Genomic DNA, 19,537 nt, shown 5'->3' on the forward strand with positions numbered 1-19,537 from the left:
CTACAAATGTTCATAAAGCATACTCAAAGTTCTGAAAAATTGTTTCCTTGCTTCTCTGCTTAATACTTCCGCTGTAAGTAGACATTTCTTTTGGTATGAGTGCTTATAACTTAGTTAACTAGATACGTTGAGAAGCCTGAGGTAAAATTGTGGCTTCCGTATAAGGGTGAAACGATTTTAATATCTCCGAGTGAATACTATTGATGAATTCTTCTCGGGTTCTCAGCCAGGTTAATTCTTTCATATAAATCGACGGTTCGAGAGACCTCTTGTCTCCCATCTTCAAGGCCGTGTTGCTCTTTGAAAGTCAAATTTCACACTAATTAATGATAATATAAATTCTTAATCTCCATAGGCTATATGTTTACCACTGACTATCTGACTCTTGTAGTAATCTGACATTATAATATACCCTATTTAATATACTCGACCAACTTGAAATCAATTGCAGGGTGTGAAATCGGACTTTCAAAGAGTAACACGGCCTTGAAGATGGGAGACAAGTCGTCTGTCGAAACGTCGGCTTATACAAAAGAATTAACCTGGCTGAGAACCTGAGAATAATTCATAAATTTGGAGAGTTAGTTTCACAAACCATTTGTTGTAGTTCTACTACCAACCTCCATCTCAGAATATGAAACAGCTGAGAATATGGATAGTTCTAAAGAAAATGCTGCCTCATGATTTTGTTCTTTGGTACCCAAATGTGATCGCAGCGGTTCTTCTCTGGATAGGTGAGCGAGTAGCTCTACATTTGCTAGATCATACTAAAATAATACCTTTTCTGACCGTAGGGGAGGTAAAATTTGATCCTAGAGGGACGTAAAACCGTCATAGTGAATCCCGAATGATAATTTCCATCTTCAGTGATATCTTCTTACACGAAAATATGGTCAATATTGGCGGCGAAGGCATAAAAGAGCATATACCCATCCTAGTGACTACCCTTGACAACTTCAGACATGATTCACACGTTTTCGACTGAAAAACATCTCTATTTCGCGTAATTTATCGCATGCATAGCGCAGAATGAGACTGTGTATTGCGGGTTGCCTATCCAAACCCCTACTTTCGAGCAGACGATATAAGGTCATTTTCTCAATACTTAAAAGGAATAGAGCAGACGAATTCGGTCTAAAATATCAAGGAAAGACCAGAATTATACACCATTGGAAAAAATGAGTGCTTGCTGAAACCAAATTTATTTACATTTTTAACGTTTTTCGTTATAAATTTCGAAATTTCAAGACAAAATGGCCAACAGAAGATATTAACCGATTTTGAAAAAAAAATCATATCTGTAATACCCACCCGATTAGGCAACTTTTGCCGGGCATTACGATTCGCTCCTAAAAAAGAGTGGCAAAACGAGGCTCCCTAATACCCAATCTCCCTATTATATCTTCCCCTTTCTTGCTCCAGAAGGGAAGAAGAAAATTCTTTCGCAGCGAGCTAGACAGAGTGTAGTCGGTAGAGTATTGATAGTTTGAGGCGTAACTTTGTGAAAGCGATTCATTATTAAAATTAAAAGCAAGAACTTTGTGCTTTCACATTAATATTTATTCACAAATTTACGACCATGGTTTCAACGTTAAACGTCATCATTCACCTGATGATGCCGTCTAGCGTTGAATTCTTCTTTTTATTTTTAAATTTTAATTTTAATTTAATTTAAAATTTTTAATTTAAAAAGAAGTGCTTCGTGCTTTCACATTAATATTTATTCACAAATTTACGACCATGGTTTCAAAGTTAGTCGTCATCATCAAGTGAATGATTACGTATAACGTTGAAACCATGGTCATAAATTTGTGAATAAATATTAATGTGAAAGCACAAAGTTCTTCTTTTTAATTTTAATCGGTAGAGTATATTAAATAGAGTATACTATAATATCAGATTACTAGAAGAGTCAGGTAGTCAGAGGTAAACATATATTGCCTATGGAGATTAAGAATTTATTTTATCATAAAGTAGTGATTTTACCATCCTCCATCCTCCATCGCAGAAAATTAAATAACTGAGAGGCCGGAAAACTGGGGGGAGTATACTGCCTCGTGATCGTACCAGATCTTCCCCTCTTTCATACCAGATACCTCTCTGTATAATGTTCTTTCCTTTCCTTCCTCACCGCCGGCCCAGAATTGGTGGAATCGAAATGGAAGCGGTCGCCAGAATGATAACGAGGAACAAATTAGTGGGAAAGAATGAGCGGGGGCGAATGAGGTGGGCTCTGCTGAAAGGGGGGGACTCTCCGCCACTCGGGAAGATTATTGAAATTTCGCGGCGCTTGCGTCTTCCCCCTCCTCCTCCTCCCCCTTGAAATTCCTTGGAATGAACTCCTCCGGAAGGAGACTTGTCGCATCCCCTCCACCCACTCCGTCACAACCTTTCTACATCTACATAATACCCTGCGATACACCTCTAGGGTGTTTGGCAGGGGGATAATACCCCAAGAGTCAGATAGTCGGTCGTAAACATATAGCCTATGGAGATTAATAATTTATATTATCTTTAATTAGTGTGAAATTGGACTTTCAAAGAGCAACATGGCCTTGAAGATGGGAGAAAAGAGGTCTCTCGAACCGTCGATTAATATGAAAGAATTAACCTGGCTGAGAACCCGAGAAGAATTCATCAATAGTATTCACCAGGAGAAATTAAAATCGTTTCACCCTTATACGGAAGCCACAATTTTACCTCAGGCTTCTTAACGTATCTAGTTAACTAAGTTATCAGCACTCATACCAAAAGAAATATCTACTTACAGCGGAAGTATTAAGCAGAGAAGCAAGGAAACAATTTTTCAGAATGATCTCAGGTTTTCCCGGCGTATCAGTTGCAGAAAAGTTTCTCGGGTTTTCCACCGGTCGATGTCGTCCATGTCTCCCGACGTTTCGATCCGCGACTTGCTGATCATCCTCAGGGGATCTTCCGAATAATTCGGAAGAATTTTAAGAATTTTTTAAAGAATAATTCGGAATATCCCCTGAGGATGATCAGCAAGTCGCGGATCGAAACGTCGGGAGACATGGACGACATCAACCGGTGGAAAACCCGAGAAACTTTTCTGCAATTTTTCAGAACTTTGAGTATGCTTTATGAACATTTGTAGTACGCTTCTCTAAAAAAGAGAGGCATGGTCAATGACAGCAGCGGTGAAATCAAGAGAGGAGGCTTTCAAAATATGATCTACATGTACATAATACCCTGCGAGCCACCTCTAGGGTGTTTGGCAGGGGGTGATCAATCACTAGCATGCAGCATGCAATTGGATTCCCACATGCACACCACACGGTCCAAAAAACGTCACGCATACTAACAAATTATGCTACCATATGCTGTTAGAAATAATAATAAAATTAAGAAACATGCATCAAGTTTTACATAGGTTAGTAGGCTACACTACAAGTCATGCAATCTATTTATGAGTTCTATCGCTGCCGTTACAATCTCTTATTGATCGTGGAAAAAAGACATTCTGAATCTGTCTGTTCTACAATCTATCTCTCTTATTTTATTTATATGATCTGATCTTCCGTAGTAGGATGGCGTCCGTAAGTTATGGTTAACTTCGTTAGAAAAGACACTGCTCTTGAATTTATCTAAAAAGTTAAGTATATTTTTCGACCTACGGTCGCACAGAGATTCCCATCCGAGTTTCAACCCCCCCTTAAAACCTCCCCATTCACCCCCACTCTCTAACCCACGGGATTGCTGATTTGGTTATCATTCTCCCGCCAGCGGGATTGAGGGAGACACTTTCGCCATTCAGTCCCCGTCGTCATCTTCATTGTGACGTCTTCCTCCATCGCCTTTCGCAACGCCCCTTCCACAGTTCCCCGCAACTTGAATGCGTGACGTAGTCTCTCGCCGAATGTTGTCGTATTTCTGGAACGCATGTTTTCCCCACATCATTCTCCGGAATGTATAACGAGATAAATTTCGTGGAAATATCGAGCATCGTGGTTATCACTGCCGGCTCATGTCATTTCGAAGGAGGCCAACAGGAAACGGAATTTGAATATTACTTTCTTTTATCTATAAATCTATATATCTGTTTCTATCTAGGAACAGCGCTATTAAGCCTTTAAATTGGGGGCTCCCGACAAATATCAATGGACTCACAAATATTCATGCATTGTATAGGGGTAATCTAACCAGGCGGGACTTTACTTCACCGGCACCGAGGCTGGCAAATGAAATACGAGATATTTATTACCGCGAGATATGAATGACTGCAGATTAGTCAATCAATACGCTTCGTGGACTTCGAATTCATTCAGAGTATTTAGCTACATTAAAATTTAAGCATAAAAATGGATACTTCTAGGGCATTTTTGTTATTTTTTTCAATTCGGTGTGTATTTCTCCTGCATAGGCATTAAATTAATGAAACTGGTTTATGCTGGAAAATGGGTTAACTCGTAAGTCTTCGGAGTCTAACATAAGATTTATATGTGAAAATACGATTTTTCGTTCGCGGGAATTTTTCCAAGCATTGGCCTAACCCTCTTGGTTTTCTTGCCAAGAACTGAAATGTAAAACGACCTATATGGGGCCACTCATTCTCAGCTAATTCCGGGAAGGCGCAAAATTGGAAAATTAGTTTTTCGCTCCTTAATATTTTTTTTCATTCCATCTTAAAGTCCCACAATTTTTATCGGCCTCGTGTTTCTTCCACTTAACCTCATCCAACTCGATCCCGGTGTGTAAAAAAAATTCTATAAAAACTATGCTTCACCTTGGGTGGGTCCTCTTGCCAAGTCCATCTCGTTATCACTCCCCTGCGGTTTTTCCGCCATAATATGACGGCAGGAACGGGTGGCCGATGGCACGCGATTTATTGGTCCCTGAGGGGTAAGAAGGGGTCTGCCGTAATCCCTCAAAAGGTCTACGCCCTGAATTTCCTAAATTTTAATTCTCATGCTTCTCTTTTGGTTCCGGAGACATATCTATAAAAACTCTTTTCCTATAACCCTATCTTATTGATGTGACGGAGATGACGTGCCTTGGTAGTTACTTTTTTTCCAATTTTCTGACTTTTCCTTCATAGTGAAAAATGGTTTTCTTTCATTTTCACTTTTCAAAGTACTTTAATAAAAAAAGGAAGACATACAAAGAGTGTGGAACAATTTGGACGACTCTGAGGAGGTTTGTTATCGAAAATTTATTTGGCGAATTCAAACATTTAAAACTTAGGAACGATTGGGAATGGAATGTACGTAATGATTCAATTTATTATATTAACCAAAGAAAAATATGTAAACGAGCGAAAACTCATTTATCTACAGCAGTGGCGGATCTATGGGAGGGCTTAGGGGGTTATAGCCCCCCCCCCTTGGGCATAAAATTTACATTAGATAGAATTGTATTTTCTTGTATGGGCCCCCGCTACTGCTGGTAGGTTGACCCCCCCCCCTTGTCCCTATCCTGGATCCGCCACTGATATTCTACAGCAACTTGGGGCAGATAGAAAAAAATATAACATAGTATTCGTTTCCAGTAAGAGGACGAAGAAGCGCTTAAATTTCTCATTTAATTTCGTCAAAAGAACATGTGAGTGTTAAGTCTGAGGTGATCATGCATCCACGCACTAATTTTGTTCAAAATCTGAAACCGTTTGTGTCTATCATTTGTTGATATTGAGGTAGAATGACCCGTATCTATTTTGATTCTGGCGCACATTAACCCTTTCTAACCCAGAGCTGAGTCTGGGAGAAATCAAATTTCAGGATTTATCGTTTTAAAAACTTGAAATTTTTAAGCTCTATGATAATTATCGTCGCAGCTAAATAATTTTTCATTAAAATTTACACTACAAAATAATGCGTAGTTTAGATAGCTCCTAAAAAGAGGTGAAAGTTTAAACATTTTTGATTTTGCTTGGAAGTAACATTGGGCTATAAAGGGTTTACCAACGATTGTTATTTCTTTAAGCATTTCTTTCATGATTCCGATCCTTCCGACCATGAATAAGCGGACTGTTTTGATTTTAGGAAACCTTTGTGTCTCTCCTATTCGCATCAGAGTAGGTAAAAAATTTTATTGTTGAGCGCGGTGCTCCTGGCATTTGTACGAATGGGAATGCTTCCCGTATCATTTTGAAATTCCTTCGGTGAAAAGGAAAGAGAGAGGGATGTGATGCGAATTATGTAGTAGTCTGTTTTCAGAAATTCAATTCAATTAATTTACTACCGTGGGCCATTTGGCCCACGAGATAATTTACAAGTGCACAACAACTCAGTAAAAATCATATGACAAAAGTTCAAAGAAAAATAACACTACATCAAGACTCAGTAAATGCAAAAAATAGAGAAACAAAAAACAAAAACGTAAATCTATACAAGCATACCTATACGTACAATTGCATCCCGAATTCGGATACCCGGGTATCTAGCCACACAACAATTTTCAGACATTTTAAATACATTTGAAACAGTATCACAATTTATTCAAAGAAAAATATTCATGTGTAACAGAAAAGCGCAGGAGCAATAGAAAATTATATCATGAATGCAGATACCCTGGTATCTAGCCACACAACATATTTAGCCATATTAAATACATTTTAAACAGTATCACAATTTATTCAAAGAAAAATATTCAGGTGTAACAGGAAAACGTAGGACCAATAGAAAATTATATCATGAACACAGAATATATTCTCCCCTCACCACATCAGTAGTCAATCAAGTCAGCATGGTTAGTTACGCAGAGCATATCCATGAACTATCATTAAACAACTTATATACTTTATTCTTAAATACATGTATTGATGGCAAATTTCTTATTTCTATCGGCAGTGAGTTCCATATTCTAGCCGCTGTAACCATGAATGATTTATGTTATGACTACGACAGCGTTGGACGATATATCAAATATATACAATAATAGCATTCAAATGTTGAGAGGGAGCTAAAATGAATAATTTAGTATGTATTCATATATTTTTTCGCGGTTATAAGTTTTTCTGAAATTCGCCTGGCGTTCCGTGATATGTAATGTTAAATTTATTTCATGAAAGGGGGTCTGTATCTGCAAAAGAGAAGAAAAAGTTGAAAAATTCCTATAAGGAACTTCTGTTCTTACGAAAATAATGAAAGGAAAAGGATACACGTTCGCTTAAAAATAACGAAACAGGATTTTCAAGATTGTAAAACTATTCCTTAAAATTTAGTTAATGAAAGGGGATTCATATCTGCAAAAGCGAAGAAAAAGTTTTAAAATTCTTATAAAGGACTGTTGTTACAAATATAATTAAAGGAAAGGATACATGTTCGCTTTAAACTCACGAAACAGGATTTTTTAAACTATCCTTTGAACAGTAAAAACCGTGTGATGCTTCGATATTGAGGGTAATAGCTATTATTGTAAGTTTTGTTGTATTGTAAGCCTTTTGAGTCAGTATCCTGAGTGTGTTTATTTAGTGCCAATTTTTCAACACCTCTCCTCGTCTTCTGGCATTTCAAATATACTAGTCCCTCTATCATTCACAATAATGCTCGAAATATGAAAACAAAAACATTGTTTGTATCTGCGTAAGAGTGCTCAACGATTCATGTAATCTAATTCTCAACATTTTTATTATTTTGCAGAGACCTGGCTAACAACAACATTACGAGCCTGGATGAATCGGACTTCATTAGATTGCCGAACGTAGAAGACCTGTAAGTATTTTTAAACTATATCATTGAGCTGAATTCGAATATACTTCAGATTTGAATTAACGTATAAAATCATTTCAGGCTTAATTTTGTGGAATAATGCTATATCTATGATTAAAGCATTATTTTATGTATCCACACTATTTTATTTATCACTTAACCGACCATGGTTTCGACACTTGGTGTCATTTTCAAGGTAACCCAACAAAAAAAAGTTGTAAAGTTAAGCTTCCCCATGACATCAAAAACCTGACCTTCACGCTCCTCTTGTTGTATATCTTCTGGTTTCGGCCTTCACTCATTTGTTCATCTAAACTGTTTGCCCCTCCCACTCCCCTCACTCCAATCCCATATGCCCCCACCTCCTACCTTGGCCTGCGTATATATACCGAGAGAGTTTTTTGTTGGATTACCTTGAAAATGACAGCTAGTGTCGAAACCATGGTCGGTTAAGTGATAAATAAAATAGTGTGGATATTACCATTTGTGTTTCAATAATGAATCCCTATTAACTTAGAGCACCCTTATGAGAGCCTCTCATAGTTCTCGGTATCGGGTGGTTAACTACTGATTTTCCGTATGATTAAGAAAATTCTTCGATGAGTGCATATTTATTGCTACCAATACCATGTTATCATTACATTCTATGACGTAGGATGTAAAATAATAAATTTCTCTAGCTAGTAGCAGTGCTACAGATTTCCGTGAAACTTAAAATTTGGTTTATGCCAGTTACCATCTGAATAGTCATCAAAATAATCCTTCACCGCTAGCTTATCAGTGCTTTTCGAGCGATTACATAATTGAACTCTACTATTCTTTTTTTAGGGCCTGTTTACACGGTACATTAATGCGTACGGGTTAATGTCTAAATGTATGAACGCGAGAAAAAACGCCAAAATGCACCGTGTAACCAACCAACTTGTGCCAATGAATGCACAGAAAATAGAACCTGTTCTAATTTGGTTCATGCATTCGTACATGTTCCGTTCCGGTACACAAAAATCATTCATGAAAACAGACATTAACTCGTACGTGTTAATGTATTGTGTAAACAGGTCTTTACAAAGCGTGATTATCTTCAGAGGTGGATATCCTCGCTATGAGAGGGAGTAAAGCCTTCTTGGTTACAGTGCCCTCTAAGACACGTTGTTTTAAAATGCAATCGCTCAATAGAAATCGATTGATGGGTAAGTATTTGGTATAGTACAACTAATCAGTGCTGACAGTGAATGCGTAACATACTCATGCTTGGATGCGAACTATTTCAGATTATACTTTTTGAACGAAACTACCATTATTACGTGTGTTTTCCTGATTATGATCTTTCTCAATTTTTTAAACTTATTGATTAAAACTGATTGATTGTTAAACGTATTGATGCTATTGATGATTGATCAGGTTGAGCAGTTCAACTGTTTAGGCAGTACGTTAGAGGAAAACGGATACAGTAGTAAGGACATCAGGAAGAGAATAGCATTAGCGAAGGAGGCGTTCATGAACAGGAAGGAGCTTCTGAGAGGATCGCTATGTAAGAGTTTAAAGGAAAGGTTAGTGAAGAGTTTGATCTGGAGTGTAGCTCTCTACGGTGCGGAAACGTGGGCATTGAGGAAAGAAGACGAGAGAAGATTAGAGGCATTCGAGATGTGGGTATGGAGAAGAATGGAGAGGGTGAAATGGACGTAGAGGAAAAGGAACGACGAAGTGTTGGACATGGTGGGTGAGGAGAGGCAGCTTTTAAATGAGATACGGAGGAGACAGAAGGTATGGATGGAGTTAGTGCTTAGAGGGGAGGGGATGTTGAAATGGTGTTAGAGGGTAGAATGTTAGGGAAACGAGGGAGGGGAAGGAAGAGATTAGGATATTTAGATAGATCGAAAGAGAGAAGGCCTTACAGTGAATTAAAGAAGGCAGTGCTGGAAGGAAAGGGAGGCTTCCAGATCACTTCTTGAACACTCCAAGGAAACCAACCTTAATCGGTAGAATACTAAAATAATAACAATTGATGCTCCAAAGGAAAAGTGCCACAGCAAATAAACCATCCCTCTATCCACTCGGTGTAAAGTATAGTATATTAGACCAATCCGATCATATTTCAAACAACCGGTTAGTTATCTGATGTCATGAGGATGCAGAGTACGAGATTCCTTTCGAGGTATTTTCTAGGCTCTCTGATGATGACGACAGCAGTACATTTCGGGCGCCCGTTGAAGGATTGATCCTTATACACCGGATGCTTACTCTCCTAGAAATTCCCTCGACGGATAAAAAACATTTCCATCGATTTCAAGCTCCCATAATCTCCCTGGAGACTAATATTTCCTGTGTACATCGGCTTATCCTCTCCCTCTGTTTCACTACTGTCCGTTGAACATTCGAATGCAATTTCGATTCACTGGGGAAACATAATCACACATTAACTGAATGTGTGCGGCTATCCAGTGAGGTCACTGGCCTTATTACAGTACCATGTACTCCTGCTGTGGGCATAAATCATCTAATGAAGACATATTATCTTTTTTTAACGAAGAAGATATATCGGGAAAATGGTAAATATCCATTAATTACTCAAACTTTTTAGTATTTTTATGGAAAATGATGACATTGCGAGATGAAAATGTAGTTGACTGCTGTGAAATCTTTGGTGCAGGTCTCTTTACCAGAAAAGATTAACTTTATTTTATATTTTGGATTGAATAATTTTCCGCGACTCTTTATCTCATCAATCAACTCGCAGTTAATTGTACTTGGTCCTTGAAACGGATCATTGGAAGCTGGTGTTATTGGTTATTTAAAAACTATGTTAACATCTAAATGGTGAGAGATTTTCCAATACTTTTTGAGATTTCTCTCTCCATTGTTGTTAAAGGCTAAACTGTACTATAATACTATTGTACAACTGGTGGTAGGGGGACACGTTCCCCCTTACCCCCGCCCCTAAATCCACCTATGGACGCCAAATGAAGTAAGCGTAAATAAGTGAAATCTAAATAGTTACTCACGGCGAAGTGACTCTGCATGTTTCTCCGGCGTTGTCATGCTAAACTCCACCCCTTGGCTGGCGGTGATATCCGTTCGCAATCGCGCCTAATAGGCGCACTAAGGTGGCCAGAGGGAGGGGGTAAAAGTGAAAGTTGGAGCCATTATATTGGCGCTCAATGAAAGAAAACAGACAACCCCATTTTGAATTCACTCGTTTTGCGATTGGTTCCCCCATCGCTTACAAGATGGCTGCCTGAACCAAATTTCGCAAGCGAAGTCTTGGTCTCATATACTTGACACGTTTTCCTTCCTAAACTTCGGGTAGATTCGCTGATTGAGTTTACTGATTTCGAAATGGGAGCTGTGAAGAAAAAACTATGAGCGACAGCGGTAACCTATCGATTCCGTGAGTGCAGAATAGAATTTTGCGATAGCCTGTCCCATGAGTGTCATTTCATGGGAATGTGTGTCTACTCACGTCGAGTCGTGCAGGTCTCGAAACTTAATGTTGAAATGCTGGCGCCTTTTGAGCAGTTTTCTCCATTGTGAAGGCAAACCGCTTGGCGTATTGGGAAGGAAACTGTAGAACGTTGTGTGCTGCCATTTTACAATATGTGTCATCGTGGTGAACCAATCCTAACTAGGATGCATGGGCGTACCCAGCGAGGGGCAGGAGGGGGCAGCTGCCCCCCCCCCCTCTCCCTAGATGCAAAAATTGCAAATGTCTCTAAGGAAAATAATATTCAAACTTTATGCTTCACGACCCCTTATTATATAAAATATATATATAGAAAATAATATTTTTTCAATCAAATAATTTAAAAAACTAATAAAGAGCTGTTACAGTTTCCTTAAAATGTTGATTTCATTCACATTTTCCTTGCTTAAATCTTATCTACAACTTGATCAACCATGGCTTGCCCCCACACTAGTTTTTATCCTGGGTACGCCCTTGTTTGGATGTATATGCAGTGTAACTTACCGCAATAATATTTGTTGAAAGTTGCAATTGGTAGTATTTAATACTGGCCCAAAACATCCGGTGTATTTAAACAAACTGATAAACGCCTTTTACCTAGGTAATTGAGAAAGTAAGGCATTTTATCCCTTAAAGGAATTGATCAATTCCGATTTAAAAGGTGAGCATAATGGTAATGGAATAATTGAAGCTTAATCAAAAATACGACCTAAAATGAGTTGAAGAATATGAAACAATGAACGTTGCTATAAAAATCATTCTTTGCTTTACGCCTCAAATTTTCTTTCACTTGGCATTTGCCATACTGATGTGGGCACAATATTCGCATTTTGGGTTACGTGTTGTGACGAAAAATAAGTAAGTACGTTGATAAAATACAAGTTCTTTCCATTATGATATTTAAAAAATGGAATGAGGAGAAGTATTGATCGCTGCGAAAAAAATGAGGATTGTGAAATACCTTAATCCTTTAGCTTGCTCAAACCAGTGCTTGAAAGCCAATTGAGGAAAGAGTCACCTAGTCTCTCGTCATAATATATAACAAATAACGAAATATTTAGAAGATCATTTATTTATTTAGACCCTAAATTATTTACTTCCTTGCCTCATCATATATCTTGTGTAACAAAGGAGAGAAGTTTCCTAAAATGTGTTAAAGATTGGTTTTTCAAAAACAAGGAGGTGGAGTACTTGATTAAAAAGTTTAAGGAAATGTTATTCCCTGATATATTGTTGTTGTTTCGAGCATTTTGTATTACAGCAAATCTGTTTTTTTTCCTGATTTACTACTGTTTAGAGTTTAAATTTACTTTCTTGCCTCATCGCTCATCTTGTTAAACAAAGAGAGATGTTTCCTTAAAATGTAATAGATTGGTCATGTGAAATCAAGAAAATAATGTTTTTTTGTGTTGATTTGGTGATTCAGCAAAACTGCAGTGTGTTATGTACTTTGTGCTATGTAGCTAATATCTTAAAAGAGCGCCTTTTGAAGAGTCGGTTATCCCCAAACAAGAATTAACCTAAGGGGGAGCTAATTTTCCTTGTTTTATGTAAAAATGTTGTGTTACTCAAGCAATATCAGTGGCGCAGCGAGGGGGGTTTTGGGGGATAACCCCTCCCCCCCAGAGCTCAGAGAAATTTTTGAGTTTAAACCATTTTACTTATTTGGATGAGTATTACTTATAGAATAGTGTTAGGATTTATCAAATATCCCTCAGAAATCCGTAAAACTCGCCATTTTGAGCCATTATTCTTAAAAAATTTCTGGAGGAGGGCCACCGCAACTCCTGATTACCCTGGTGGGTATGCAATACCCCAACACCTGTAAGTATTAGTTACCCTAAAACCCCCCTAGCCTTAATTCCTAGCTGCGCCCTGCTGCATATTATAAAAGGAATAAATTTCAATTTCAATATTGACAAATATCACGGTTAATAATCAAATCTCAATCAGACCTTTTTTCAGATATTTTTCCTTTAGTAGAAGAAGGCCATAAAACTTCGATCTCATCAGTCTTCATCAGCAGCTCTAATGAAAATGAAACACCTGCCCCCCCGAGTAGAGATAACTGACTCTCGCGGGGACGCCCAGAGCCACTGGTCACTCTTTCTGCGCACGTTCTGCGTGGGATCCCGGCGAATATATGGGCCGTCAGAACATAACTCCTCCCCGAGTCGGACGTGCGGCGGCGATAAATAAGAGCATCGCGAATGGCGTGCACACACAAAAGGCACTCCGCCCCTGCTTTCTCTCCGGAACGGCTCCGTTTCGTCTCCACCTTGAATTCGCGAGTGGGCGCTGCGCTATAAGCGAGGTAGCCAGAGAGACCAGGATGATAAGACGTGGGGCTTAAGGTGATGTACTCATCCGACCAGAAGGTCCCAGAAATATATGGAGTTGGCCATCCCATGATCCCCTTCTCCCAAAGTCTAGCCTAAATCTCACGTCCCTCGCTTTATTTTCCTCGAATGAGTCCCTTAAAAACCCCCTCAATAGCTCCTCCCAATCCACCAAATGCCGAGTCTTTTGGCTGAGGTCGTGTCGGTCAGCCCCATCATAATGCCTCGCTCGCTATAGCTTCTCTTCATCCCCCTTAGTTAACCGGCACAAACCCCATGAATGCACGCTGCATTCTTAATTTTTTTAATTATTTTTATTGGCCACTTTACATCGGGGTATACGACAATTATAACAAGTAAACGTTCACGAACAACCATGCCCTGGACAGGGGAAACCTACCCAGGCGGGACTCGAACGCGCTACCTCTGGATTGGCAGGCGAGGACGTTACCACGCCGCCACCGAGGTCAGTGGATGAAGGATCTTTCAGAATTTTTCCCACCTGGTACGAAAAATTGACGGAAATTTTTTTTTTGCAAATCATATATGCCTGTGCAATTATTTTTGCAATTTTGACACAGATGCGGAAAATTCACAGGGAAGAAATCATTCGCCTTGACCGGGGTTCGAACGCGGATCTTCCGATTTCCGGTTCAGTGCCTTAGCCAGTTAATTTACCGAGGCGTCTGTCTATATTGGTCTTGTTTGACTTCAGTAAGGCCTTTGATAGCGTAAACCATGCTCTTTTCCTAAAAAAATGAAAAATCTCAAATTTTCAAGTTCATCCCTTAACTGGTTCCTTTCTTGCCTAAATGGACGTCGTCAAACTATCAAAGATTCCCAAGGAGACTTATCTAACTGGGTAACAACATCTAGAGGTGTTCCATAAGATTCCGAAAGATTATTACTCCTGGAGTACGCATTTCACACTCTTAGATTTTTAAATGGCGATATCTATTTTTCTCGATTAAATGGAAAGTGAGAAATTTCAAGCGCGCGAAAACGCGACAGCTAAGTATGAATGCCGAGAAAAGCCCGTGTGACGTCATTCTGGTTCCCGCTGTCGCAAAGTGAGGTGACCTTGGGGCGATGCTTTGAGCGCTAATACTACGCAGGCTGCCAGAAGGTAGCGCTCGGCTTCAATAAGGATTATTAATGCCCCATCAAATGAAAGAAACTTTCCGACCATAGGCAGTTTTAATAGGTGGATGTTAAGACATGTTTCCCTAAGCTCGGTGCCTCATGCATGCATTGGTAGTCTCAGACGATGTAAAACTACTATCTACTCGTATAGAAACTAGGTCCCTGTGACGTCACGTGGAGTGGCATCGCATGGGCGCCAATCTGGCCTTCTTCAAATGCGGTTAAAAATGACCATTGCCATTCGTGTAAAATGTATATTATGAATAAACTAATGGTGGGTAATGAGTTGCGATCAATGCCTTTCGTATTATTTGATGAAGAAAACTACCCTATTGTGATTCTGCAATGCTCGGCAATGCGGACAGCCCCGCATGGGGGGGAAGGCGCGCGCCCCCTGCGCCCCCATATGTATCCGCCACTGTCGCCACCTCATGGAAAGTGGGCGGAAACGCCCACGATTTCTTATTTTAAATTTGGGGGAGTCTCAGTTTCAGTAAGAGTTTCAGTCTCGCAAATTACTACATAAAAAGATTATTAGCATCGAAAGTGTTAAACCCCGGATCCGGGTTCGCCGTGTAATTTTGTGGGTGTGCGGGATGTCTATTCAGGGTCATCGATGACCCTAAATAGACATCCCGAGTGCCCAACCTCAACCCCCCAACTCCTACTTCTATATTTTACCCCGCCTACACCTACCTTTAATGTTAATACCGGGATTTCTGCTCTTTGGTTAAACAGTTCTTGAAAATGATGCGTAAGCATTGCCAAGCCAAGCCAAGCGGAGTTTTCTTATATAGGTGAATTTCAAGCTCCCAGCCAATCAGCTGTCTTCCTGGTGTATCTCGAACGGGGTTGATTCAAATACTATACTTGAAGTTTTTGGTGAAAAGTTTCAGTCCGGGCATGCAGGCATTGAAACCGGTCGAGAAAGATTAAAAAAGTGTATAAAAGTACTAAAGCTGTTTCAAATATTATTATTAACATTTGTAGTTTATTTGATTTTTCTCACACCTCCTCTTTGAGCTGTTATTATATTTTCTTCCTATAAAGTCAACTAAAAGATAATTCCACGTTAAAAATTCCCTCGGGTGCCTAAGTAAGATGGAAACTTTGTGATCAGTAAAGTCCATGTTGTTCTTTGTTTGCTGTACACTACTGGTGGTTGAGGAATTCAGACCGCCATCAAGTGCTCTATGAGTATATATACCTATACTAGCTGACCCGGCGAACTTCGTACCGCCTAACAATCAATTAACTTACAGTTTACTTACACCATTTATAAATCAAGAGCGGCTGTATCGTTTTTAATCATGTTTAATTTATTATAATAAAATAAGGATACAGATTCAATAAAACTACGCAAATTAATACCAAAATTGCTTGTCAGAAAGACATTTTCTTTATTGAATCTACATAGGGTGGATCGGAGCACGTTTACGCGGATTTTTTTCAACAAATTTTCTTACGTTTTAGCTTAAGAAATTTTGGGCATTGTGGTTTAATAAAGCAGTTCATGAAATAAAAATTAAACGCATTCAGTTGTTGGCTATTTGTGTTATTAGCTGTAAAAAAATGTTTTTAGGTCCAAGTCTGTTGCATACACCTGGCCCATTCAGGGGGCAGGGTGACACAACCCCAGAACGACGCTTGACTGATGCTCAAAATCGTGCAAGAAAAGCCCCTATGAAGCAGCATTCGCATTAAATGACTTAAGGCGCGCCAGTTTTAGTATCTCTGTTTGGAAAAAATGCACTGCGTAAAAGTACTGCGTGCGTAAACGCACCACGGTGAGCCCTACACATTCGGATTTAATGTCTTGCGTCAAGCACCTTCTGATAAACAACAGTTTTTGTTTTGTTATCAGGCGCAAGATGAAGCGGATGAAGCTAAATAAATATAGCGAAGCAAAGCAGTGACGCAGCGAGGGGAGGTTTTGGGGGACAAACCCACCACCCCCCAAGAGCTTAGAGAATTTTTTTATGAAAGATTTTGTTATTAATATTAGGGGGACGGATGACTAACAAACAAAACATATTTAACTATTCACACAGACGCAAAACCCACTATTTTGAACCATTTATTTTGAAAAATGTCTGGGGGAAGTGCCCCCACACTTCCCGCTTACCTTAGCGAGTTTTCTATACCCTACAGACCCGTGGTATTAGCTGCGCCCAAAACCCCCTATCCTAGCTACGCACTTGAAGCGAAGGAAGAAATACAGAGGATGGTTTATCGACTCGTGAACATAGCACGCTAAATTGACCATGAAAAAATCATGGGTTTTCATTAGCACATGAGCACAAACAACACAAAAACTGAAAGACTGACCATGCGATTTTTTAATCGTTATCACGAATGCAACACGAATTGGAAATTGAATACGTTTAATCTCAAAACGGCATATGAGTTGAAATAATGGAATCTACGGAATAAGGACTTCCTCACCTTTGAATTTTCCTTTGAGTGAAGTTGCGTGAATCACATTCATTACCAATTATTTAAACACCAAACACGTTCCGTTGGATAGTTATGGTTGGTTTAGGCTTCGAAAGATCATGAACACAGAAACTACATTTTTCTGTAAATCGTGCCTTGGTAAGCTAGGTATGTCCAAGGACTTAAAATATTCAGATAGATAGTTGGTGATTTCGTCTTCGTTTGTAACACATTTAAAAGATTCGAATTCATGCAGAATACGAGCTATTTGAATTTACCTCGTTTTAGTCATCCGCATCTTCGTTCTTGCTCGCTAAATCAACCATCTTTGATTCTTTTGGTGATCAATCATATTCTGGAACTCTTTGTTGATGAGCTCACTGAAACTAATTTGCAATCATTCCAAGGAAATGAGTTAAAACTACTCGATTCCTCGACAGGAACACGGACATTACCGTTTGTCAACAATTGCTTGGAGATTTGTTTACAAACACGGTAGTGAAGTGTCAACTCGAGCTTGGCCACAGCTGGGCTTACAATTAGCTCGAATTAAATTTTTTAAATGTAATTTCAATTTAATTAATATTTTGAATATATTTAGTAATTAAAATGTTATATTGTAACTAAATTCAGTTATTAAAGTGGTAAAAACAAAACAAATTATTTAATTTGTAGTTTTGACCGACTTATCAATTGTTGTGTTACTATAACTCCTAAAAGCATGTCCATAAGAAAGAGATGAATTTTTTGTGTGAAATTATCCTTTTTTTAATAGCCTATATGTTAACCCCGCCTGAGACGAATCCAAAGAATCAAATCTCATTGAAATCGGTGCAGCCGTTCTCGAGTTATAAGTGTTCTAACTAACACGATTTTCGACTTTCTTTTATATATATAGATTACCTATATGTTACCTTTATCGTATCCATGCTAAATCTATGCGTACAATTTTCCAAATATGTAGTCCACCTTAATTATCCATTATTAGAGTTGAAATATCATTTTTGCGCCAAAACTTTGAACTTTTGGATAGTTCATCATAGTGAGTTTAGTTTAGTGGCTGTATCTAATTGCCTATAACATTCATCTGATAATTTCAATATTCAATGCTCCTGCCTGAATCATAGTCGAAATCCGTTGGTTAATATATTCCACTCTAACCAGTGCTTATTCGAATCATAATGTGCAGCGTTAAGTGCCATCTATTCGAGCTTTTGGAGTTAATCCATATGTCATCTGCTGAACCCGTACGTGTCAAAAGCCACTTGTAAGCTAATCACTTGTTGCTTTATATTCCCTCCTAACTTGTTCGAGTACTGCGACTCACAGTAGCATAACCAACTGTTGGACTTATTCTATGTGCAGGCCACCGTCTTAGAAAGTCATTTATCTTCTTTGAATGAGTACGTACGCACGATTGTAGTAGCAGCTGATTTTTAGATTTTTCCGGTGATTTCTCTTACTTTTGGTTATCCATATCCATTTCTTTTACTTTTTAAGATCACCTTTTGACAACTCCCCAGTCCTCTTTCTTCACAAGCGCCAGCCTTGAGTTCGTTTTTATATAATTTTATCTCATCTTCTGCCTTTTTAGAGTTTATCTTTGGCTTTTTAACGGAAACCGGCAATTGATTTCTTCAAAACATTTTTGTAAATTATGAGAAACTTTTGCCCTTGGGTATTCCCTTTAAAATTCATCATCATGTTGAATCTGAGGACACTTGATGAGGCTATCATAAACGAAAAGAAACTTCTTTGGGTGGAAGAGATCCTAATGCATCATTTAGCCCTCAGGGAGGTAATGTAGGGAAGCGATAATTCATGAAATCGACAATTGTTAAAATGTCCCCATGTTTGGCCGTTTTCTTGTGCTGAAATATTTTTGATCATGCTTCCGCCATGGAGGAAATATTGTGGGTGGTAGCTTGCACGTAATATCATTGTGACCTCAAATTTTCCGCCCCCGTTAGAAATGATTCATTTTTAATTTTACAGTTCCAAAAAAAAGTGTGCTTATAAATCTTGACAGGCTTTGAGATGGTATTGTCATGAATGCGGAAGCTAATGAGTTATTTGGTTTCTGATCAAGAATGAGTTTTAATTATCATATTTTAAAGCCGCCTTTATTTTTTTATTTGTTGTATTTCAAAATGAATTTTGATGCACTCTCCGAAGCATTAAAACTTTTTCGTGGTTTTTAACTAAGCTTTTCCTGACTTGTATCGGCCCTGCAACGTCATCATATGGTATCTGTGTTTGCCTAAGCCCTTTGTAGCTCCGCAGCTTTATTGGTTTTATAATTGATCTGACGACGAAAGTAGGTGAAGCTTAATATAAGTAAAGCAAGGAGCAAATACAACAGTTGAGCTTCGGTTTCTCCATTTTTCTCCCTCATCAAAACTGAATATAATCTGTATTTTTCTGATACTTACCTACTTTTAATCTCTAATATGTTTCGTTCAGAAGTATCTTAAATTCATGATTTCGCCTAC

The 19,537-nt window shown here is 38.7% G+C and overlaps 1 protein-coding gene across 1 annotated transcript in view; it reads left to right on the plus strand.

Annotated features, from left to right (window-relative positions):
- The first annotated feature begins 1,740 nt into the window (after window positions 1–1,740).
- The window catches only part of LOC124163049 (leucine-rich repeat-containing G-protein coupled receptor 5), a 287,787-nt gene continuing 269,990 nt past the window's right edge, over window positions 1,741–19,537 (plus strand). The window contains exons 1-2 of the mRNA XM_046539833.1: window positions 1,741–1,751; window positions 7,599–7,670. Coding sequence (XP_046395789.1) covers window positions 1,741–1,751; window positions 7,599–7,670 — 83 coding nt within the window. The remainder of the gene's footprint in view (window positions 1,752–7,598; window positions 7,671–19,537) is intronic.

Source organism: Ischnura elegans, chromosome 7, assembly GCF_921293095.1.
Source record: "Ischnura elegans chromosome 7, ioIscEleg1.1, whole genome shotgun sequence".
Lineage (NCBI taxonomy): Eukaryota > Metazoa > Arthropoda > Insecta > Odonata > Coenagrionidae > Ischnura > Ischnura elegans.